This window comes from Ictalurus punctatus, chromosome 26, assembly GCF_001660625.3.
Source record: "Ictalurus punctatus breed USDA103 chromosome 26, Coco_2.0, whole genome shotgun sequence".
In the NCBI taxonomy this organism is placed as follows: Eukaryota; Metazoa; Chordata; class Actinopteri; order Siluriformes; family Ictaluridae; genus Ictalurus; species Ictalurus punctatus.
This window is the reverse complement of record NC_030441.2, coordinates 20,192,122-20,216,706: the sequence shown is the minus strand read 5'-3', so window position 1 is coordinate 20,216,706 and position 24,585 is coordinate 20,192,122. Positions and strand designations below refer to the sequence as shown.

Below are 24,585 nucleotides of genomic sequence, written 5' to 3'. Positions count from 1 at the left end.
CACACCCTTTTAATTATAATCAAATAACTTGCATAAAATGCATGTATAGTAATGGAATATTGGGGGAGATATCACGATCAACTGCACTTCTACCTGAACTTAAAATGTAAGTTTGGCCTATGTTCAGTTCACTAACATGAGAGTGGGCGGGGTTAAAAATTGTACTGCAGCCAGCCACTAGAGGGCCTCAGAGACATTTTGGACTCACCCTTGAATCCATTACAAGGGCCACACATGTATACAATCCTATCTGAAAGCTTCGGAATGATATGCCCTATTATATATTATTTTGCTGTACAATGAAGACATTTGGGTTTGAGATCAAAAGATGAACATGAGAGAGAATTTCAGCTTTTATTTACTGATATTTACATGTAGATGTGTTAAACAACTTAGAAAATTTAACCTTTTTTTTGTTTGAACATGCCCATTTTTCAAGTGATCAAAAATATTGGAACATGTGACAGACAGGTGTGTCTTGTTGCCCAGGTGTGTCCTGTTAGAGTGATCATTTATTCAGTTCTGCGGCACTCTATAATTCAGCAGAAGCAGAAAAAAAGAAAAGCATGGATTTTCCCCAGAGGATAAACCTGAGAAAATACTACACAAAATAAAAGCCTGTTAACACAGAACGCATGATTTTATGCTTCAACGTCATGAGGATTAAATATTGCAGTTTGAATGGGTTTCAATGGGGACGTTTTTGTCCGTAAGGTCCTGAGTGAAACTATTTTGTGTATCTAGTTTAAAATAGATTTATGAAAGCAAATGAGGATGAAATATTAAAATCCCAATAAAAATACACGAAAACTATGCTGTTTGCATTAACACTGACAAAATGATAAAAAATAAAAATAAAATAATAATAATTTTAAAAAATGAAAAAGACAAAAATGCCCATAAGGACTCACAGGGGTTAAGGTTATGGAACATCGATGCTATATGGCAATAAAGTGATATTTCCGAGTGAACACATGAAATAACATTGGCATTTAAAAGTGCTAAACAGGTTTGAATATTTTTTCACACAGGCATTGCATCTTTACACACTTCACTTCAGTTTCAAATACAGATTGACTGTAATACTCTGAAAAATAAAGTCAAATTCAGAAATACAGTGAAAATAAGGAAAACATTTGAGAGTTTATGAGTTAATGTGGCTGTTGTCGAAGGAGTCCGAGTTTGACATTTTCCGAATAGTGAATTTGAGTTTTATGGGGTGTTTAGGAGCCAGAATTCCAGTGTTGATCAGCTCCAGAGGAACCTGATTGGAAAAGAAGAAAAGTAAGATTGATGGTTAATATGGCTGACAGCAATACGGCCAGGAAAGTGATTACTTTTAAAAGCAGAATTATCTAAGATATTACCAATGTTCATGACATTAGCTTTACAAGGTTTACATGATTTGAGACAGAAGATCCTGACCTTCGTTTCCTCAGAAAGACTGATGTCGAATTTCTGCAGTATCTCAACAACAGCCAGCTTGATGATCACAAGGGCAAACCTCATCCCGATGCAGTTTCTGGGTCCTAAACCAAACGGCATGTACGCATACTGCTCGATGCTCTTCTTATTCTCCTGAGTGAACCTGAAACAATATGAACACTACATCAACAAACTACACTTTTAAAAACTCAGACAAAGATAGAATTTGGCTTTCTAGTTAGCAAATGGTTAATAATAACCCTTTTTGAAATAAATACTAAGGAACATTAGCAATGAAAACAAAACAAATGATATAAATTAACAAGCAAATTCACAAAACATAACCAGCTAGCTAATTTAACACGCTAATCTAGAAAACATAACTAGCTAGGTAGTTTAACAAGTTGATGTTACTTAACTAAAACTTAACTAGAAATGTGATTTAACTAGTTAAATTCCAAAATGCAACTACTGTAGCTAATTTAACAAAGTTAACTTTATTTTAACCTTGATGGTGAAGTTTAAAGACTAATATTTTACATGGGGGCAAAAATAATTATGCAAAAAAATGCAAAAAAGTGCAAATCTTCCAAAATAATAAGTACAGTAACAAATAACAAATACAAAATTATTTTCCACTCCTGAACTTCACCCCGAGAAACTAATCCTGTCAAGATAAAGGCAATTATTAAAATGGTGGACTAATGGAATCCTGTTTGAGAAATTAATTAGAACTGATTTGTTCACTTTTCTAAGTAGATGGGTAAACTCGGCTTATATATGCTTTGTACCTTTCAGGCTTGAAGGTGTCTGGCTCAGTCCAGTATTCAGGGTCCCGATGTAGGGCATAAGTGGGGATCAAGGCGACAGTATCTTTTGGGATGGTAACACCATTTATTTCCACCGTTTTCTTGCAGACTCTTTGCAGACGAAAAATAACCGGGTACAACCTGAGTGACTCGTTCAGAGCAGCGTCCAGATAATCCATGTTCATCACTGTGTCATAATCAACTTCAGCCTGAAAACCCAAAGACAAGACAAAGGTAATGTCCACCCCTATCTTGGTCTGTGTGCCATCCCCTGTCTCAATACCCATGTAGACCCCTGTCTCGATACCCATGTAGACCCCTGTCACAGATTCCATGTAGACCCCTATCACAGACTCCATGTAGACCCCTATCACAGACTCCATGTAGACCCCTATCACAGACTCCATGTAGACCCCTGTCACAGACTCCATATAGACTCCTGTCACAGACTCCGTGTAGACCCCTATCACAGACTCCATGTGGACCCCTGTCACAGATTCCATATAGACTCCTGTCACAGACTCCGTGTAGACCCCTATCACAGACTCCATGTGGACCCCTGTCACAGATTCCATGTAGACCCCTATCACAGACTCCATGTAGACCCCTATCACAGACTCCATGTAGACCCCTATCACAGACTCCATGTAGACCCCTGTCACAGACTCCATATAGGCTCCTGTCACAGACTCCGTGTAGACCCCTATCACAGACTCCATGTGGACCCCTGTCACAGATTCCATATAGACTCCTGTCACAGACTCCGTGTAGACCCCTATCACAGACTCCATGTGGACCCCTGTCACAGATTCCATGTAGACCCCTGTCACAGACTCCGTGTAGACCCCTATCACAGACTCCATGTAGACCCCTATCACAGACTCCATGTAGACCCCTATCACAGATTCCATGTAGACCCCTGTCACAGACTCCATATAGACCCCTGTCACAGACTCCATGTAGACCCCTGTCACAGATTCCATAAGACCCCTGTCACAGACTCCGTGTAGACCCCTGTCACAGACTCCATAAAGACCCCTGTCACAGACTCCGTGTAGACCCCTGTCACAGACTCCATAAGACCCCTGTCACAGACTCCGTGTAGACCCCTGTCACAGACTCCATAAAGACCCCTGTCACAGACTCCATGTAGACCCCTGTCACAGATTCCATGTAGACCCCTGTCAAAGACTCCGTGTAGACCCCTACCACAGACTCCATGTAGACCTCTATCACAGACTCCATGTAGACCCCTGTCACAGATTCCATGTAGACCCCTGTCACAGATTCCATGTAGACCCCTATCACAGATTCCATGTAGACCCCTATCACAGATTCCATGTAGACCCCTATCACAGACTCCATGTAGACCCCTGTCGTTATTTGTGTCAACACATATCTTGGTCACAAAGTGTAGTTCTCTGCTATTCTCACTTTGTGTGTAATAACAATTGTCCAACACAATACCACATTTTTCACCTTTGTAACTTGATTGAATCACCTTATTAGGGAAAGTTTCATCGATTTCTTCCTGTAGTTTCTTCATCGTGTCTGGATTACTGGCCAGATTGTAGAAGAGAAATGACAGCGTCTTGTTGCTCGTCTCATAACCAGCAAAGATGAACACCAAAGACTGGGACAGGATCTCATGATCATTTAGACCTTCATACATCACACACACACACACACACACACACACACACACAAAGTCTTATCATGATATTTTGCCCTGATTTGTGATGTATTACCATATACCATATACCATTTGAGTCCTACTTTCTGTGATGGTTATGCTGCACTGAACTACATTACCCATCAGCCCCAGCAGATCACATGAACATGTCACATGTGCCACTGATCATTCACACCTGTTCTGATTACCCATAATAAGAACTCCTATATAAGTTCTATTTTTTTCAGCACCTAACTGTCAAGTGTTTGTTGTTGTCATGTGTGCCACAGCCTTGTTTGTACTCTGCATGGTTTTGGCCTCTGTCCAATGTTATGTTTATACTTCTTGTTTTCACAGTTTTCGTGGGTTTTTTTGCAGTTGCATCTGCCACCTTCTACAAACTGTGACACTTTTAAAATTATTTTATTTGCTTTCTCTTCTTCTTGTTCTATCTGGTTCTATCTCAGTTCTATCTTCTTAATTTCCTTCAACATCAATCTCCCTAAACCCTTGAGCATTGTCATGCTTTTACTGGGTCAGTCATGGACTTTAGAACAATCTCTTTTCACTTCTCTAGTATCCAAGTCAAACTCTATGGAGTTAAACCCACAAAACCAAAACTAAGAAACTCTGTAGTAAACTCAAAACCATGCTGTTGTGTTTAATAATCTGCTGTTTGTGTTAAACAGATCTCAGGGTTTTTTTTTTAGGAATAAACATAGAATAATGAAAGTGTCAGATTTTTACTATAGGAATATACCTTTGTTTGATTCTTTGCCATTCATATTCTCTTTTTCTGATGTCTGAGATTCGATCATCATCTGCATGAAGTCCACTCGTTTCTGCAGAAAGTCAGAGACAAAAAACACTAAAATCGCAATAATATTTAAAGTGTGCAAAGGAGTTTTACCAGTTTTTAGGAGTTAAATAAATAAATATATAAACATAAATAAATAAATAAATAAATAAACCAATGTAGTTTTACCTTATGATTTTGGGTGACACGTTCAGACTTGATCTTTTGCAGGGAGGTGTAAAAGAAATTAGTCACTGCAGTTGGGAAAATGGAAATACCCATTTTCTCCAGCACTGGTGTGATAAAGGGGAACAACGCTATTAGGAAAAAGGCAGAGAACAGAAAATACCAGTTGATGCAAATCCTTATTTGTACCAACAAGCAGAAACACAACAAATACAAAAGTAAATCTGACTTTTAAGTGTCTGAACTGAAATGTTATACTATCTATCCTATCTTTGGGGCGGTTGTGGATAAGGTGGTTGAGCGGGTTGTCCACTAATCGTAGGGTTGGCGGTTCGATTCCCGGCCCACATGACTCCACATGCTGAAGTGTCCTTGGGCAAGACACTGAACCCCAAGTTCCTCCTGATGGCAAGTTAGTGCCTTGCATGGCAGCTCTGCTACCATTGGTGTGTGAGTATGGGTGAATGAGACACAATGTAACGTGCTTTGGATAAAAGCGCTATATAAGTGCGCCATTTACCATTTTATCTATCCATTTCTATCGCTTTGAAATTTTATACTATATCAAAAAATTACCACTGGTGAGGAACAAAGGGTTGAGTAGATCAAACTTCAGCAGTTTCTTGAAGTTGGTTACAAAGGGATCTTTGGGGTTGTTCAGAGAATTGATATCAACACCAAACGCTGTGCTCGTCACCACATCCATACTGTACGCTCCGAAAAACCTAAAAGTACCAAATCAAGCAACATGCAGAAATGCGTGTAACCATAGATTCTGGTGTTGGACAACAACCTTAATAACCACATATCCTCAAACAAATAAGTGGAGATGCTATAACGACCTATTTTACAGGCTAGTAACTTTTTAGAGTAACCCTGTAATTTATGGCAGATGAGAGGTAATATCATTGATCAGGGTTTACAGGTTTCAGACAAATTTACCCCCACCTCCACCACAGGTGGAAATATATATATATATATATATATATATATATATATATATATATATATATATATATATATATATATATATATATATATAATCAGCATTTCAACAAATATTAACTTTCATACAGTGCTCATCTCATTCACAACTCCATACATTTTAAATTCTGGTGAAATATAAATGACAGTGGCCAGCGATTTATAAAAGGTTGCTATGTGACAAATATATGCATATTTCACCTAGTGCTCAAAATTGTGAACTGCAACAAGCACTAATAAAGGTCCAGTGGGGCTGGAATCACGCTGCTCCATGCTCACATTTTTCAGTGGAGGAGGAAGAGCAGACAGGACAGTTAAAGACAGGGTTGCTGAGAAAAAGGCTGAGAAAAAGAACACAATGGCCCCTTGTTCCAATTCTCACTTTTTATGGAGTGTGAGTTTCATGTCTTTTGTGTGTTTTTTGAGATTTAGTCAAGCTGGAAATTTTGCTGTGGACCTTGTTAATGATAATCTGTCAAACACCCTTTGACTGCATGTTGTGGACTCTCACCTGCTGCAAATTACAGGCTTACTCTCAAGTGTATAAGCCTCTTGACTGCTGGTTCCTGCCCCAGTGAACTAGAGCGTTTTTGATAGAGACTACAAAGCTCTTCTGTAAGTGACTCTGTATAGAAGTATCTAATAAATGCTGTAAATGTAAACATTTAATGCTTTAATATTTCACAGACAGCAGTTTACAGTGCTCGGCTTACAGCACACACACATGCAAGGCGATTGTGAATTATGTGTTAAATCAGAGTCTAACTGTTTACTCTCGTATATCTGCTGATTCTCCTCGCTCAGATGTCTTCTCCAGATTCTCAACCAACGAACGAGAATGTGACTTCATGATCTCAAACATCTGAGAAACAGGAAATAACATCCACTAATCCATATTATTATCCATTAATATTATCATTAAGAGAATGTCAAAGCATTTGTTTAATCATTAAAAGAAATTCATGTTAATTGATGGTGTTGACACACACACACACACACACACACACACACACACACACACACCTCCTTTAGTCTGCCGTTGGTGAACGATGGAGAGAGAACACTCCTGATTCTTTTCCAGTCCTCATCCTCGGCGATGGTCACTGCGTCGTACAGAGGACCTTGTAGACGCAAACTCTGAGCAAAACAAATAATAAATTCATTCAGCAGTGCTATGAGGAAACATGTATGCCCCTCAACATCTGTCTGTCTGTCTGTCTGTCTGTCTGTCTCTCTCTGTCTGTCTGTCTGTCTCTCTCTCTCTGTCTGTCTGTCAGTGTTAAGTGTAAGAGTGTGATCTCACTCTGCGGTTGGTGAAGAGAGAGTAACACTCTTTAATCAGGACGGTTTTGATGATCTCGGTGTCCAGGATACAGATGGACGGCTGTCTTGCTTCGTATATACTGCAATTAACACGACAAACATCAGACTTCTGACGTAACATCATATTTACTAACTGCAACATTATTTAGGGCAATTCCACACAAATGTCAACTTTACCATGGAAAAATAAAGTACAGGAGCACAGGATCAAAACTACTGTTAAAGTTGAGTGCGTTACAGAATGATTGGATTGTGTTCTCTGTTAACAGAATATAAAGTGAAAGTAACACTCACCCCCAAACCCTGCCGTACTTCTGAAAACACTCCATATCAAAATTATGGATTCCCTAAAAATCAGTGAAAGATATTCTGTAAGTAACACTGACACTGAGTTTATCATTTAATGTAGTTTTTATAGGATAATGTTTACGGTATAATAATAATAATAATAATAATAATAATAATAATAATAATAATATAAACTCACCTTACGATATTCTAACATGTTTCCGAAAAATGGTACCGGTTTAGGACCAGGAACTCCCAAACGCTTAAAGACACTGTGTGGCCAGTACCCGTACCTGAAAACAACACATTACAGGAGAACAGTTTACACTCGATATAATCAACATTATGAAGAGAAAAACAGAGTGAGGTAGAGGTAAAAAAAAAAAAGTTGATAATGACATGTTAGTGGTGGTATGTCAGTGATTAACCACATGGGGGCACTGTACACAATTCACTTCATCATAACTGACCTCATGTCGATCATACACAATTGTTGCTATGGCGATGACTCATAGGATCTTGATCTGTTCCTGTGAGACCCTTTTATATCCTCCTTCAAACTGGCATAGGAAGGAAGATCATGGGTCATTTCTGACAGTGGGAGAGATAATCTCATCTCACAAGACAGCTACCGCCTGCCTCAAGCTGGGCAGCCCTCAGCCAGTAAGGTGCTGTCCCACCACTGAAAGTATCGAGCTTAGAGACCGCCTTAACAAGCAAGCCAATGTCCTACACCAGGCACACTCAATAAAATATGAATATTCCTGTTCACATTGCAAGTTGGAACATTAGGACCATGTGTCCAAGGCTTACTGAGATCACTGAGTGTTGACATGAGAATGTTGATATCTCCTGTTTCCAGGAGACCAGACTGGCCAACAATAGCTCTATCAGCGAGGCCAACTACACTGTCCTTTGGAAAGGGAAGCCCCAAGTGTTATGTATAGTGACAATAAAAGGCATTCATTCATTCATTCATTCATTCATTCATTCATTCATTCAAGATGAACCAAGACAGCATGGCATAGGTTTTGTAGTGAAGACCACCCTCATCCTCTGTGTTGATCCTCCATTTTGTGGTTCAAAAAAAAAATCCTCAACCTGCACGTCTTCATCACACCCAGTCTATTCAGTATTTACAGACCTAATCCCAACTCCATTCCAGAAGGAAAATACCTCTTCTGTAATGTATTGGATGAAGCAACATCTAACCATGGAGTAAGAGTGAGAATGGCCAGACATTGCTAGAGCCGTGCTGACTTTCAGTGCTAGGAGTCACATAAGGTCTCCTGAAGATATCTACTGTACTTTCCCACCATGGGCAACAGTTGGACCTTGTCATCACCAGATGTGCTGATTTATTGAATGTTCTCCTAACCCACAGGAACCATAGTGCAGACTGGCATACAGACTACTCCCTGGTAGCCAGCAAAGTGAGGCTAATCAAAGAAGTTACATCAGTCCAAGAAGGGCCTGTCATGAATCAACATTTGCTGCCTGTTCAACCCAGTGAAAACATAGCAGCTCTTCAGCAGTGTAGAAGATGCACTAGCAGGCCATACTCAAGATGACAGCAACATAGAGGGCCAAATTGTACCATCTACATTTACAATTTTTTGGTGTCAATCTCTGACATCAATGATGGCAAGTCATTCCAGCCCAGATGCAGCAAAACAGACCCAAACCCTGACACTACCACCACCATGTTTCACAGATGGGAGAAGGTTCTTATGCTGGAATGCAGTGTTTTCCTTTCTCCAAACATAACGCTTCTCATTTAAACCAAAAAGTTCTATTTTTGTCTAATCTATCCACAAAACATTTTTCCATTAGCCTTCTGACTCGTCCACGTGATCTTTAGTAAACTGCAGAAGGGCAGCAGTGTTCTTTTTGGAGAGCAGTGTGGTTCTCCTTGCAGCCCTGCCATACACACCGTTGTTGTTCAGTGTTCTCCTGATGGTGGACTCATGAACATTAACATTAGACAATGTGAGAGAGGCCTTTAGTTGGTCAGAAGTTCCTCTGGATTCCTCTGTGACCTCGTGGACTATTACACGTCTTGCTCTTGGACTGATCTTTGTTGGTCTCCACTCCTGGGGAGGGGAACACTGGTGTTGAACTTCCTCCATTTATACACAATCTGTCTGACTGTGGATTGGTGGAGTCCAAACTCTTTACAGATGGTTTTCTGACGTTTTCCACCATGATGAGCTTCAACAACTCTTTTTTCGGAGGTCCTCAGAAATCTCCTTTGTTTGCACCATGATACACTTCCACAAACACGTTGTGAAGATCAGACTCTGATAGATCCCTGTTCTTTAAATAAAACAGAACGCTCACTCACTCACACCTGATCATCATCCCACTGACTGAAAACACCGGACTCTAATTTCACCTTCAGATTAACTGCTAATCCTAGAGGTGCACATACTTTTACCACTCACAGATATGTAATAATGAATCAATTTCCTCAGTAAATAAATGACCAAGTATAATATTTTTATCATTTGTTTAACTGAGTTCTCTTTACATACGTTTAGGACTTGTGAAAATCTGAAGATGTTTTAGGTCATATTTATGCAGAAATATAGAAAATTGAACTTTCAAGCACCACTGTATGTAAAGAATAGCACACAACAGACTCTGTGGTATTGTGTTGTGGAAAAAGTAGTTCCTGTTCTCACTTACACTATAGCTGCAATAAAGAGTTATTCTCTGATCAGCCCCCCTCCCCCTCCCCCTCCCTCTCTTTCAAAAATGCAGCCTCACACTTAACTGTGAAACCAGAAAGTGCAAACACATATGTGCTGAAGACTTTCCAAATGAAAAAATGTCATCTATGTATCGTTTATAGAAGACTCTATTGTTGTTGAAGATGTGTTCCTGTTACAAAAATGACATAAATCAACATGTATAGTCAGGAGCAAATGCCGCTCCCTTTGCTGTACCCTCCTTCTGTAAACAGAACTCCTTATTGTACATGAAGAAGTTCAGTACGAGTTCTGGCATATCAACTAGAAAATGTGTGGGAGGTGGAGGATCACTCCTTGAATTAAAAAAATGTCTCCGAGCTGTAAGGCCCTCAGAATCTGTGGGGTATTCAGATGAAGTCAGACCCTCTGATGAAGATCCAGAGGTATGTGTATCTATCAAATGTACTGACTTCCGTCTACATGTAAGGGCATCATCATTACTACACCACACATATACTCGATCATCACGAAAATCAAGGGCATGTCTTTTATATTTCTTTACTTTGATTTTCTAAAATTCATTCTTCTATTTATCGATGCTTGAATGGAGTTCATTCTCTAGAGAATTGAAGACTTTTTGTATTTTCTTAGCGTTCAGTGATCTGTTGATGAGTACGGCCCAGCTCCTTACTCACAAAGTCTATAACTAAGACTGTAAGGTCTATGGAAGCCTTGTTCATGATTTCACACCATTTGTTGCAAAAATATTCATTGTTACGTCCAGTAGTAGGTTCTTTTAGTATTCTGAGTCCTCGTGGGATTCTCTTAACTCTAACAGATTCCCTCAGTGTACTGCCATGCAAAAGCAACCTAGTGGCCTTATGAAGTAATGTCTTGAGATTACGATCAAATGCTGCTTTCACGGAAGCTTCATTAAGACCATCCATATTGGGGAACAAAATACTCTCAAGCTCTTGCTCAGTAAATACAAGTGGCCTTAGCTTGAGTAAGACAATTAATCTCTACACTACAGGAACAAGAACATGTGCATTAATATAATCCTGTCATTCATGTTACAGCTGGAACTATTGTCCAAACTTCTGACCGATCAGATTTGAGATTTCAAACATGCCGTGTTTTATAATGAATTATATCATTATAATTAGTTATAAAAATAAAGAGTGGAGAATGTTGTCAAATTAAAAAATCAAAGTGGGTGTAAAATATTAAAATGCCATTTTAATAGTGGTCTATTTTTTATTAGTAATATGTTAACATTTTGATATCTGTGAACTCAAACTCACTGAACATCCTGGGATAAAATAAATTTGCCGTCCAGGCTCCAGTTCAGTGTTCCCAAAGCAAAGCACAGTAAAAAATCTAATCGCAAGAAACAGAATGAAAGAAACCATAATGAATAAATTAGACTGATTAATTTAATTAAATAGTGGGTGTGGTTTTATATAAGAGATTATAATTCGATGAGATGAGGTGGTTGTCCTCATACAGTCCTGAGGGTGTACAAACTTTTTCACACTTCATTATTTTCTGTCACTAACAGTGAGATAAAGTGAAATGTGAATCAGCACTTACAGCAGGATCAGACTGATGAGGATCACGATCAGAGCCCACGTCTCCGCCGAAAAACTCCACCAATACGCCATCCTGATTATTATTATTATTATTATTATTATTATTATTATTATTATTACTGTTAGTAGTAGTAGTATTAGCTGTATTATTATTATTATTATTATTATTATTATTATTATGAGAAATCCAGAGACGCTGCAGTTGGAGGTTCCTTTAGTGTGAAAGAGAGAGCTGGAAGAGAACACATTTAGACCTCACACTACAGATTAAACACACACACACACACACACACGCACACACACACACACACGCACGCACACACGCACACACGCACACACACAGCCACAGCTTATCTCTGTACAGCTGGGGGCGTTGGGTGTCATGTTCAACTTCCGTTATGAAACCAGGAACCAGAGAGCAGGCTAGAAAGAAAGTTATAAAGTTATAATGTTATAAAGATTTTGTAATGAATCCAGAATCGTGTGTGAAACCGTGAACATTTCTGTCTCTCTCTTCATCAGTTTTGTTCTGACTTTGATCTTTAATACTAGTGCAGAGACCTCTTTTGAACATGCTGCAGTCTGAGTCATATCTCATTCCCGCCTCTAACTTTACCACTGCCCAAATATAGTGCTGAACTTCCAGCATTTTCAACACTGATGGCCATGTGTCTGATATCAACTTAGTTGTAAAACAGCTCCTCCTCCAGTTCATTCATTATAGATTAAAGATGCCCCATCAGGGGGTCTGTAAAATATTTTGGAAGACACAGGGTCCATTATTTGAATGTTTCAGGGACCAAAACTTGTAGGTCCAGAATAACTTCTCTTTTCCTTTCTCTTCCTCTGTGATTACTTATTCATTTATTGTACTTAGTTTTTCATTATCATTCCTTTTTTAGTCCTTTTATACCTTTTTTTTGTGTATGTGTGTGTGTCGGGGGGGGGGATTCATTTAGAATCCTCAAAAACTTACAAAACTTTGTACCAAGAAGTGTGTGTCATCATTTTCTGTCAAAAGAGTGGATTCAGGAGTTGCGCAGGGACTCTATAGTGCCCCCTGTGACTTTTTTATTTATTGTAGGTGTGGCAGTGGGGGCGTGGTGAAGCATCAGCTGAGGATGGAGAGGATGCTGGTTGAATTGTCAGGTAACCTGCAATGATGATTCTCGGATATGTGTAAGCACCACCAGTGTATTTGTATGTGCTTTGTTTGTTGCTTGTTCTTGCAGGAATGCTGTGGGAAAGAGAGAGAGATCACCTCTTAACACTCGCACAGAGCAGTATCTGATTGAAGTACAGGTGAAGTTGAACTGGAAAGCAGCGAGGCTGAGACTGGGCGTTTTTCTCTCTGGTTGTGCTGGACTTTAGTTAAAGAGAGTGTGCACTGAACAGCATGCAGGGAAAAAATAGCAATAAAGTGAGCCTGAAGCTCAGAGGAAAGTCTGTAAAAATTTCCATGATCCATGGCGATGTGCATGCAAGACACTGTGGCTTGTAGGCCTCTCCAGGTCTTGGGACGACCAAGTGTTGGGAAAAGCTGAACAATGGACTCATCAGAGAAGATGACCTTACTCCAGGAGCTCTGTGGAGTTGAAGGGGAGAATCCGGTATTGCCAGTGGCCACTGGATGTCCTAAATGCTGTTTTGAGCTTCTGGGGCTAGAACTACCTTCCAGTACCCTTTTGTGAAGTCCAGGGTGGAGATGAAGCGGGCTCTCCCCAGGTGATCCACCAGGTTATCCACCCGTGGAAGGGGGTAGCCTTCGAACTTCAAAACCTAGTTCAGTTTCCGGGAGTCATTGTCATTCCGGGAGTCATAATGTGGTATACTTGTGCATTTCTTCGCTTACCCAGCTGTTGCAGATGGTAGTTCACTGGACCCACCTGGTCTAGGACTGTGTACAGGCCTTGCAAGTGGGCCATGGAATTTGCAGTTGGAGCTGGCCAGCAGGAGGAGCCATAAAATATGGCCATAAAAATAAAAAGGCGACCTCCTGGTGAAGGTGGTGGTGGGTCCGTAGTCTGACCTGAGCACAGCACAGGGTGTGAAGCGGGAATACACTGTGGACAGGATGGCTTTCCTCACATTTGTACACTCAATAAGATAAATATATTAATCCTGAAGGACTTTTTGGGCCAACTTGCTCAAGACAGCAGAAATAAAAATATTAAATAGATTTGGTAAAAAAATGTAAACATGTAATGGGTATTAAATTTCACACCAGTGAAAGGTGTGGAATATACTGGGAGGAAACCAGAGAACCCAGAGGAAATCCACATGGGCAAAGGCAGAACATGTGAAACTCCACACAGGCAGTAACCCAAGCTCAGGATCAAACCCAGGACCCTGGAGCTCTGAGGAGACGACACTACCCACTGCCACCGTCTTCTATATTTGGCTATGTATTTCAGTACAGTAGAAAAAAACAAGGACTTACACCTGAACCACTTAGGTTTTTTTAAATATTTCACAAAAAACAAGAGCTTTATAGCTGAGCTTTAATTTAGAGGTATATATTTTCTAGAATATATAAAATCCACTTTTATATATTACAGAATACATGCAACCAGAAAAGTAAAAGAAAATGATATTAATTTGAATTCAACAACAGAGCATATATACTGTAGATATAATTAAGTGATTGTGTAGTAACAAGCAGTTCAAACCCAGATAATGTCCAGAATCTGTCCTTTTCTACACAAGAACATTGCTGAAGACTTCTCTGATTAACTAGATGTACATTACCTGTAGTGCTTATTGTTACTTCCAAATGAATACATGTCTTTATTAAGATGTGTAAATGAGGAAAAGATGTGGTTCAGCACTAACAGGCCCAACTTTACTGGCACTAGTGGCTAAACCGGGAATTGTGCACATCATTACACGCCTGATCTGATTTCAGTGTCCAATACAGACTGAATGTAAAACATTTAAAAATCAGAAATTCAGTAAAAGGAAGCAGAAACTTTGACAGTTTACGAGTTAATGTGGTTGCTGTTGCAGGAGTCTGACATTTTCCGAGGCGTGAATTTCAGTTTGATGGGCTGTTCAGGAGCGAGAAGTCCACTGCTGCTCAGCTTCAGAGGACGCTGATTAGAAGATGAAGAAATTAAGAATGACATTTACTTAAACAGAGTATAAAATGCCAACAATGGAAAGTGGAACGTGGTTTTAAAAGCAGTAACTAATGCCATTTTAGGTTAATGTTCCCAACCTTCGTTTCCTCAGAAAGACTGATGTCGAATTTCTGCAGTATCTCAACAACAGCCAGCTTCATGGCCACAAGGGCAAACCTCATCCCGATGCAGTTTCTGGGTCCTAAACCAAACGGCATGTACGCATACTGCTCGATGCTCTTCTTATTCTCCTGAGTGAACCTGAAACAATATGGAGGATCAGCATACAACACTAATGAAAAAAAATCGGAAAGCCCTATTCAGACGGGATTACATTTACATGGAGACCTGGTGTATTTCCATCCCGTTCAGATAATACTGGTCCCATTACAGACCCAATGACTCTTCTGGGTTTTTTTTGGCTCATTGTGAAGGCAGCTGCTGCCTCTTGTGTTGGATAAACATTTTCTGTATTCAGTCATCTAGCAGGAGTATGGAGGCAAAACTCTTAAGTGAAAGTCAATAAGTATTGACATTTAAACACTGAGCTGTTTAACTATCCTGATCCTGTGTGACAAGCTAGCTCGCTAAGCACTCAGTCATAAGGAAAATTATTCTCAGTAAAACCGAGAATTTGACTTCATGGTTAGATCATGTTTAATTACCCTTTTAGAAGGAATGCTAAGGCACATTAGCAATGAAAGCAAAACTAGCTAATTCAGCAAGCTTAATTTAACTAGCTAGGTGTCAGGGATTTCCCCTCACACTGAGTGCCGGAGTGAGCAGTGCACTCAGCAGCATCGAGCATGACAGCGGCGCTTCCAGGTTCTCAGTTCCACGTGTGTTTGTTTTTATTTCTGTCCTGTCTCCACCCCTGTTTTATTACTGGTTGTTTCCTAATATGACTCGGCTGTTCTGTGTTATCCCCTTTGATTGTTTTTAGTTTTTAAACTCCTCGCAGGTCGGGGCGAAGTATTGTGCGTTTCTGTGTTTTGTCGCCAGAGCCATACCAAACCTTTCTTTGTCCTCGTTGCTCTGTTTTCTGATCCTGTCCGTAGTTTCTCATTTTTGAACTTTGCCTTGCCTCATTTGTGTTGTTTGTCGATCACCTGACCCACACCTGTTTTTGACCACGTCTTTGCATATTGTTGGATTTGTCTTCCTGTCTCTAATTAAAGCTTTTAACTGCACGTGCATCCTTCTCCATCCCTAGTTAACATGACATTAGGTAACTTACCAAGCTAATTTACAAAATCTAACCAGAACTCTGAAGGTCAAAATTAAAATTTAAGCATTTAAAAAACTTTTTTCTCTTGAAAATGTGTTAGAGTAAGAATAAAGGAAGCGAATCCTGTTCAAATAGGGCTGAAGGCGATTCCTAAAATGGTGGATGGACGGAATCTTGTTCAAGAAATTAATTAGAATTGATTACTTTCCATTATTGTTCATCACAGATTGCTTCATACCTCTCAGGTCTGAAGACCTCTGGATCAGTCCAATATTCAGGGTCCCTATGTAGAGCGTAAGTGGGGACCATAACAACGGTGTCCTTTGGGATGGTAAGGCCATTTATTTCGACAGTTTTTTTGCAGACTCTTTCCAGACGAAGAGCAATCGGGTACAACCTGAGCGACTCGTTCAGAGCAGCGTCCAGATAATCCATGTTCATCACCGTATCATAATCAACTTCAGCCTGAAAACCCAATGATAAGACACATATATATAATGCCCACTACTGTCTCAACCTCCTTCTCAACCCCTGTCCTGGTCTCCGTGAAGACCCCTGTCTCTGTCTTTCTGTAGACCCATCTCAGTTTCCGTTTGATCTCTCTCATTCTCTGTGCAAACCCCTGTCTCTTTCTCTATCTCAAAATCTGTCTCAGTCTCCATGTCGATCTCAGTGTCAGTCTCTCTAAATAAACCTATCTTGTTCCAAATGTTAACCACTGACTCATTCTCTGTTTAGACGCTTGGGTCTCTCTGTAAACTCCTGTCTCTGTCTCTGTGTAAACCCAAGTGTCGGTGTCCATGTGAACCCCTGTCTCTGTCTCCATGTGAACCCCTGTCTCTGTCTCCGTGTAAACCCCTGTCCCGGTCTCCGTGTAAACCCCTGTCTCGGTCTCCGTGTAAACCCCTGTCTCTGTCTCCGTGTAAACCCCTGTCCCGGTCTCCGTGTAAACCCCTGTCTCGGTCTCCGTGTAAACTCCTGTCCCGGTCTCAATGTAAACCCCTGTCTCTGTCTCCGTGTAAACCCCTGTCCCGGTCTCCGTGTAAACCCCTGTCCCGGTCTCCGTGTAAACCCCTGTCTCGGTCTCCGTGTAAACCCCTGTCTCGGTCTCAGTGTAAACCTCTGTCCCGGTCTCAGTGTAAACTCCTGTCTCTGTCTCCGTGTAAACTCCTGTATCGGTCTCCGTGTAAACCCCTGTCTCGGTCTCCGTGTAAACCCCTGTCTCGGTCTCCGTGTAAACCCCTGTCTCGGTCTCAGTGTAAACTTCTGTATTGGTCTCTGTGCAAACCCCTGTCTCTGTCTCCGTGTAAAGCCCTGTCTCGGTCTCCGTGTAAACCCCTGTCTCGGTCTCCGTGTAAACCCCTGTCTCGGTCTCAGTGTAAACCCCTGTCTCGGTCTCAGTGTAAACCCCTGTCTCGGTCTCCGTGTAAACCCCTGTCTCTGTCTCCGTGTAAACCCCTGTCTCGGTCTCCGTGTAAACCCCTGTCTCGGTCTCAGTGTAAACCCCTGTCTCGGTCTCCGTGTAAACTCCTGTATTGGTCTCAGTGTAAACCCCTGTCTCTGTCTCCGTGTAAACCCCTGTCTCGGTCTCCGTGTAAACCCCTGTCTCGGTCTCCGTGTAAACCCCTGTCTCGGTCTCAGTGTAAACCCCTGTCTCGGTCTCCGTGTAAACCCCTGTCTCGGTCTCAGTGTAAACCCCTGTCTCGGTCTCCGTGTAAACCCCTGTCTCGGTCTTCGTGTAAACCCCTGTCTCGGTCTCAGTGTAAACCCCTGTCTCGGTCTCAGTGTAAACTTCTGTATTGGTCTCCGTGTAAACCCCTGTCTCTGTCTCCGTGTAAACCCCTGTCTCGGTCTCCGTGTAAACCCCTGTCTCGGTCTCAGTGTAAACTCCTGTCTCTGTCTCCGTGTAAACTCCTGTCCCGTTCTCAGTGTAAACCCCTGTGTCTGTCTCCGTGTAAACCCCTGTCTCGGTCTCAGTGTAAACTTCTGTCTCTGTCTCCGTGTAAACTCCTGTATCGGTCTCCGTGTAAACCCCTGTCTCGGTCTCCGTGTAAACCCCTGTCTCGGTCTCAGTGTAAACCCCTGTCTCTGTCTCCGTGTAAACCCCTGTCTCGGTCTCCGTGTAAACCCCTGTCTCGGTCTCAGTGTAAACCCCTGTCTCGGTCTCCGTGTAAACCCCTGTCTCGGTCTCAGTGTAAACCCCTGTCTCGGTCTCCGTGTAAACCCCTGTCTCGGTCTCCGTGTAAACCCCTGTCTCGGTCTCAGTGTAAACCCCTGTCTCTGTCTCCGTGTAAACCCCTGTCTCGGTCTCCGTGTAAACCCCTGTCTCTGTCTCAGTGTAAACCCCTGTCTCGGTCTCCGTGTAAACCCCTGTCTCTGTCTCCGTGTAAACCCCTGTCTCGGTCTCCGTGTAAACCCCTGTCTCGGTCTCCGTGTAAACCCCTGTCTTGGTCTCAGTGTAAACTTCTGTATTGGTCTCCGTGTAAACCCCTGTCTCGGTCTCCGTGTAAACTCCTGTCCCGTTCCAGTGTAAACCCCTGTCTCGGTCTCTGTGTAAACTCCTGTCCCATGTAAACTATTACTCTGGTATTCACACTTTGTCTGTAATGATATGGCAATTGTCCAACCCCATATCACATTTTTTGCATCTGATATATAACTTTTGTAATTTAAGTAAATACTTGAATCACCTTATTGGGGAAAGTTTCATCGATTTCTTCCTGTAGTTTCTTCATCGTGTCTGGATTACTGGCCAGATTGTAGAAGAGAAACGACAGCGTGCTGCTGGTCGTCTCATAACCAGCAAAGATGAACATCATGGACTGGGACAGGATCTCATGATCATTTAGACCTTCAGACATAAAACACACACACACACACACACACACACACACACACACACACACACACACACACATGACTTAGCATGAGGATGCTTTTGTGTGATTTTTAAAATCTGTGACCCTATTTATATTCTCATATTTGATCCCAGCAGTGACTGTGGCCTTGCAGGACACTATAGTCTCAAACAAGATGAAGGAGATGCATTGCACTTCTTTTTCTCAGTCCTTGCTTGGGAAACATGGTTACCATGGTGCACCAGCATTTCTGTTCTTTATAGGATCATGAACTAAAATTTGGGAAAGCAGAGAACTGGAGACACACCATGAGGGCTTATATTATTCAAATTATTTAGATGATATTGACTGAGAGATTTTTTTACTAGAGGAAAATACCTTTGTTTGTCTCTTTGCCGTTCTGATCGTCTTTTTCTGATTTCTGAGAATCGATCATCAGCTGCATGAAGTCCACTCGTCTCTGCAGAAAGTCAGAGACACAAACACAATAAAACCTCAGTAGTGTCTAAAGTGTGTAAAGGGTTTTACAAACTTTTTAGTCTTTTTAGTACCTTATGATCTTGAGCCACACGTTCAGACTTGATCTTTTGCAGGGAGGCGTAAAAGAAATCAGTCACCGCGGTCGGGAAAAAGGCCAAATCCATTTTCTCCAACACCGGCCCGATAAAGGGGAACAACGCTAGTAGAAAAAAATCAGAGAACGTATAATATCAGCTGAAACACAACAAATACAAACATAAATCTGACTTTTAACTGTCTGGAATAAAATTTAATTGTAATGAGTTCTAATATAAATGGTAAATGGTCTGCACTTATATAGTGCTTTTATCCAAAGCGCTTTACACTGTGTCTCATTCACCCATTCACACACACACACACACACACACACACACACCAACGGTAGCAGAGCTGCCATGCAAGGCACTAACTTGCCATCGGGAGCAACTTGGGGTTCAGTGTCTTACCCAAGGACACTTCGGCACGTGGGGTCATGTGGGGTCATGTGGGGTCGTGTGGGGTCATGTGGGGTCGTGTGGGCCGGGAATCGAATCACCAACCCTATGATTAGTGTACAACCCGCTCTACCACCTGATCCACAGCTGCCCCTAATCTCAAATCAATAAATTACCGACAGCGAGGAACAGAGGGTTGAGGAAGTCAAACTTCAGCATTTTCTTGATGTTGGATACGAAGGGATCTTTGGGGTTGTTCAGGGAGTCGATATCGACACTAAACGCTGTGCTCGTCACCACATCCATACTGTACGCTCCGAAAAACCTAAAATGATCAAAAACACCATCAAATCAAAGCAACACAACACTGATCTGGTGTGAGTCATGTGCTGCATCAGCGTGTATTTATTTACTCTTTAATATCTGCTGATTCTCCTCGTTCTGACGTCTTCTGCAGATTTTCAACCAACGAGCGAGAATGAGACTTCATGATTCCAAACATCTGAGAAACAGGAAATAACATCCACTGTTAATGTAAGCCTTAAGAGAAAGCCAAAGCGTGTGTTAAATCATTAAAAGAAATGAATTACTGGTCACACACACACACACACACACACACACACACACACACCTCCTTCAGTCTGCCGCTGGTGAAGGATGGAGAGAGAACACTCCTGATTCTCCTCCAGTCCTCGTCCTCGACGACGGACACAGCGTCGTACAGAGGACCGTTTAGACGGAAATTCTGAGCAAAATGAAAAAATGATCATTTAAACTCGATCACAGTTAGAGATCACGTTTTAGATGTGGTGTTACTGATCGTGTTTATAACAAGTGTGGTTTTGTGCTGCTAAAAGGACGCATTTGACAAAAGTATTATTTTCATTACATTTCAGTTGATCACTTGAGGAAATTAATTCATGTATTATTGCTTTTATAGTGTTACTTATATAAGAATATAATTTAAAGTAAATTCATTCATGCAGCAGAGCAAAAAGTTAATTTATAATAGTAAACCAGTTTAGCACTTAGCTTCAGTTAATGTTCAGGTCAAACATCAGAATGAAGAAAAAGTCTGATCTCTAACGTGTGGTTTGAACCGTGGCGTGGATGTTAGCATCAGATGTGCTGCTTTCAGTATTTCAGTATTTCAGAAACTGCTGATCTCCTGGGATTTTCACATGGAGTGAGTGACAGTTCTGTGGGTGGAAACGCCGTGTCGGTAAGAGTCGTCACAGTTAAACCTCCAGGTGGTTTTGAGCTGCCAGGAAGGATAGAGTAACTCATATAATCACTTTTTACAGGAGATTTCTGAGATACTGAAACCAGTCCATCTGACACCAACATCCACGCCACACTTACAGTCACACTTTAGAGATCAGACTTCTCCTTCTTTCTGATGTTTGATGTGAACATTAACTGAAGCTCTTCACCTGCAGCCGCATGATTTTATGCATCGTTCTGCTGACACGTGATTGGCTGATAGAATAACTGTGCAGTAATGAGCGGGTGTTCCTATTAAAGTGGAGTGGTGTGTGTGTGTGTGTGTGTGTGTGTGTGTGTGTGTGTGTGTGTGTGTGTGTGTGCGTGTGTGCGTGTGTATTAAGGGTATTTCTGGAATATAAATTAGTAAGAAGGATTAGGCTTGTTGGCAGTGGAGGCGTCGCTGTCTGTGCCGCTGCTGTTGTTTGTTCCTTTATTGATTGTGCTAGTACAACCCTGTCTATTGTCTGTCTGCTCATCTGTCTGTCTCTCTTTCTGTCTCGGAACATTTCACTCATCTCACTGTGTACTGTATATAACTGTGATGACAATAAAGTTCTATTTGTCTATCTGTCTCTCCATCTGTCTCTCTCTCTCTCAGTCTGTCTGTCTGTCTCTCTCTCAGTCTGTCTGTCTGTCTCTCTCTCTCAGTCTGTCTGTCTGTCTCTCTCTCAGTCTGTCTGTCTGTCTCTCTCTCTCAGTCTGTCTGTCTCTCTCTCTCAGTCTGTCTGTCTCTCTCTCTCAGTCTGTCTGTCTGTCTCTCTCTCAGTCTGTCTGTCTGTCTCTCTCTCTCTCAGTCTGTCTGTCTCTCTCTCTCAGTCTGTCTGTCTGTCTCTCTCTCTCAGTCTGTCTGTCTCTCTCTCTCAGTCTGTCCGTCTGTCTCTCTCTCTCAGTCTGTCTGTCTGTCTCTCTCTCTCAGTCTGTCTGTCTCTCTCTCTCTGTCTGTCTGTCTGTCTCTCTCAGTCTGTCTGTCTGTCTCTCTCTCTCAGTCTGTCTGTCTCTCTCTCTCTGTCTGTCTGTCTGTCTCTCTCAGTCTGTCTGTCTGTCTCTCTCTCAGTCTGTCTGTCTCTCTCTCTCAGTCTGTCTGTCTGTCTCTCTCTCTCAGTCTGTCTGTCTCTCTCTCTCAGTCTGTCTGTCTCTCTCTCTCAGTCTGTCTGTCTCTCTCTCTCTGTCTGTCTGTCTGTCTCTCTCTCAGTCTGTCTGTCAGTGTTAAGTGTAAGAGTGTGATCTCACTCTGCGGTTGGTGAAGAGAGAGTAACACTCTTTAATCAGGACGGTTTTGATGATCTCGGTGTCCAGGATACAGAGGACCGGCTGTCTCGCGTCGTATATACTGAAATTAACACGACAAACATCAGACTTCTGACGTAACATCATATTTACTAACTGCAACATTACAACAACCTCATACAGTGTGAAAAACCTGATTAACAGAGTTCGGGAGAGGAGGACTCTATATACACCAACACACTGAGTCCAGCTAAACTAATATGATGTCTGACTGAAACTTATAACCCACTGACTGACTGAGGAAATAGTAGTGAAACAATGTGAATCTTATCAGAATGTTTTATAACATATTCAGGTTAATGTTCTGTTGCAGCAACGTTGTAGGAATGTTTACTACTACTACTACTAATAATAATAATTATCATTATTAGTGTTCATCTAAAACGCTGTAATGTTAGTTCTTGTATAACAGACTGCTGTGTGAGTGATGTTCTAAACCCATTACTGTAACCTAGGTATGAAGAACATTGCAGGAACGTTACACAACCTTTTCCATAGGTTACCAAACATTCTGATCACATTCTCTTTGTTAGGCAGATAAACCCCAACCCTAACCCCTGGTAACTGTTTTAGGTTTGCTTTTATGAATGTTATGTCAGGGTTGTTGTTGTTGTTGTTGTTCTGAGAACATTTTCTGTAACATGTACAAACATTAAAACTAACTTTTGTAACGTTAGCTGGAACGTTGTGTGAGTAACATTATAAAAACATTTCCATTTTCTCAGAACATTGCAGGAATGTTATTTCCGCATCATGGAACCTGACCTTATTAGAACCTGTTATATACGTTACTGAATGTTAGCGTTCTCCGTTAGCTGCGTGTCACTGCGACACTGAGTAACACACTCACCCCCAAATCTTGCCGTACTTCTGAAAACACGCCATATCAAAATGATGCACTCCCTGAAAATCAGTGAAAGATATTCCATGAATAATTCCCACCATGGGTTTATCATTTAATGCAGTTTTTATAGGATAATGTTTACAGTATAATAATAATAATAATAATAATAATAATAATAATAATAATAATATAAACTCACCTTACGATATTCTAACATGGTTCCAATAAATGGCACCGGTTTAGGACCAGGAACTCCCAAACGCTTAAAGAAACCGTGTGGCCAGTACCCGTACCTGAAAACAACACAGCGTAACTATTTCTATCTAACCGAGAGAAAGAAAATAAGAAAGCAGGAAAGACGAGTAAAATAGTTTTATGTTTTTTAGTTTTTGTTTTTTTATTAAAACACATTGTGGTGTGCACCGGGGTCGGGGGTTCAAACACATGCATGGTAGACTGGCGTGTCCAAAGTGTCCGTAGTGTCTGAGTGGGTGTATTAATGGGTGTATGAGTGGGTGTATTAATGGGTGTGTGAGTGGGTGTATGAGTGGGTGTGTGAGTGGGTGTATTAATGGGTGTGTGAGTGGGTGTATGAGTGGGTGTATTAATGGGTGTATGAGTGGGTGTATTAATGGGTGTATGAGTGGGTGTGTGAGTGGGTGTATTAATGGGTGTATGAGTGGGTGTATTAATGGGTGTATGAGTGGGTGTATTAATGGGTGTATGAGTGGGTGTATTAATGGGTGTGTGAGTGGGTGTATTAATGGGTGTGTGAGTGGGTGTATGAGTGGGTGTGTGAGTGGGTGTATTAATGGGTGTATGAGTGGGTGTATTAATGGGTGTATGAGTGGGTGTATTAATGGGTGTATGAGTGGGTGTATTAATGGGTGTATGAGTGGGTGTATGAGTGGGTGTATTAATGGGTGTATGAGTGGGTGTATTAATGGGTGTATGAGTGGGTGTGTGAGTGGGTGTATTAATGGGTGTATGAGTGGGTGTATTAATGGGTGTGTGAGTGGGTGTATGAGTGGGTGTATTAATGGGTGTATGAGTGGGTGTATTAATGGGTGTATGAGTGGGTGTGTGAGTGGGTGTATTAATGGGTGTATGAGTGGGTGTATTAATGGGTGTATGAGTGGGTGTATTAATGGGTGTATGAGTGGGTGTATTAATGGGTGTGTGAGTGGGTGTATTAATGGGTGTGTGAGTGGGTGTATGAGTGGGTGTGTGAGTGGGTGTATTAATGGGTGTATGAGTGGGTG

General features: G+C 41.4%; 2 protein-coding genes and 1 long non-coding RNA gene across 4 annotated transcripts in view; 1 reads left to right on the top strand and 2 right to left on the bottom strand.

Moving 5' to 3' along the window:
* Nucleotides 1–340: 340 nt before the first annotated feature.
* On the bottom strand, nucleotides 341–12,865 carry LOC108258760 (cytochrome P450 3A30). 2 transcript variants are annotated; one of them, XM_017457648.3, is made up of 13 exons: nucleotides 11,770–12,865; nucleotides 7,683–7,776; nucleotides 7,490–7,542; nucleotides 7,176–7,275; nucleotides 6,896–7,009; nucleotides 6,646–6,734; nucleotides 5,465–5,613; nucleotides 4,892–5,019; nucleotides 4,667–4,748; nucleotides 3,736–3,896; nucleotides 2,217–2,443; nucleotides 1,426–1,588; nucleotides 341–1,264 (listed from the first exon to the last, which is right to left on the bottom strand). In XM_017457648.3, exons 1-13 carry the CDS (start codon nucleotides 11,838–11,840, stop codon nucleotides 1,145–1,147), a joined length of 1,551 nt encoding a protein of 516 aa, XP_017313137.1. In that variant the 5' UTR covers nucleotides 11,841–12,865; the 3' UTR covers nucleotides 341–1,144. The 2 variants fall into 2 exon arrangements, with proteins under 2 accessions (XP_017313137.1, XP_053532223.1); XM_053676248.1 differs by having other exon boundaries at nucleotides 4,892–4,995.
* Nucleotides 10,240–14,617, top strand: LOC124626387 (uncharacterized). The gene is made up of 2 exons (XR_008393563.1): nucleotides 10,240–10,619; nucleotides 12,853–14,617. It is a non-coding gene; the product is annotated as an uncharacterized LOC124626387 (long non-coding RNA).
* Nucleotides 14,256–24,585, bottom strand: part of LOC108258748 (cytochrome P450 3A30) — a 15,003-nt gene continuing 4,673 nt past the window's right edge. Inside the window, exons 2-13 of the mRNA XM_017457627.3 lie at nucleotides 23,523–23,616; nucleotides 23,330–23,382; nucleotides 22,423–22,522; nucleotides 20,558–20,671; nucleotides 20,340–20,428; nucleotides 20,103–20,251; nucleotides 19,525–19,652; nucleotides 19,352–19,433; nucleotides 18,806–18,966; nucleotides 16,354–16,580; nucleotides 14,986–15,148; nucleotides 14,256–14,860 (exon numbers count right to left, since the gene is read on the bottom strand). Coding sequence (XP_017313116.1) covers nucleotides 14,747–14,860; nucleotides 14,986–15,148; nucleotides 16,354–16,580; nucleotides 18,806–18,966; nucleotides 19,352–19,433; nucleotides 19,525–19,652; nucleotides 20,103–20,251; nucleotides 20,340–20,428; nucleotides 20,558–20,671; nucleotides 22,423–22,522; nucleotides 23,330–23,382; nucleotides 23,523–23,616 — 1,474 coding nt within the window. The 3' untranslated portion in view covers nucleotides 14,256–14,746. The remainder of the gene's footprint in view (nucleotides 14,861–14,985; nucleotides 15,149–16,353; nucleotides 16,581–18,805; nucleotides 18,967–19,351; nucleotides 19,434–19,524; nucleotides 19,653–20,102; nucleotides 20,252–20,339; nucleotides 20,429–20,557; nucleotides 20,672–22,422; nucleotides 22,523–23,329; nucleotides 23,383–23,522; nucleotides 23,617–24,585) is intronic.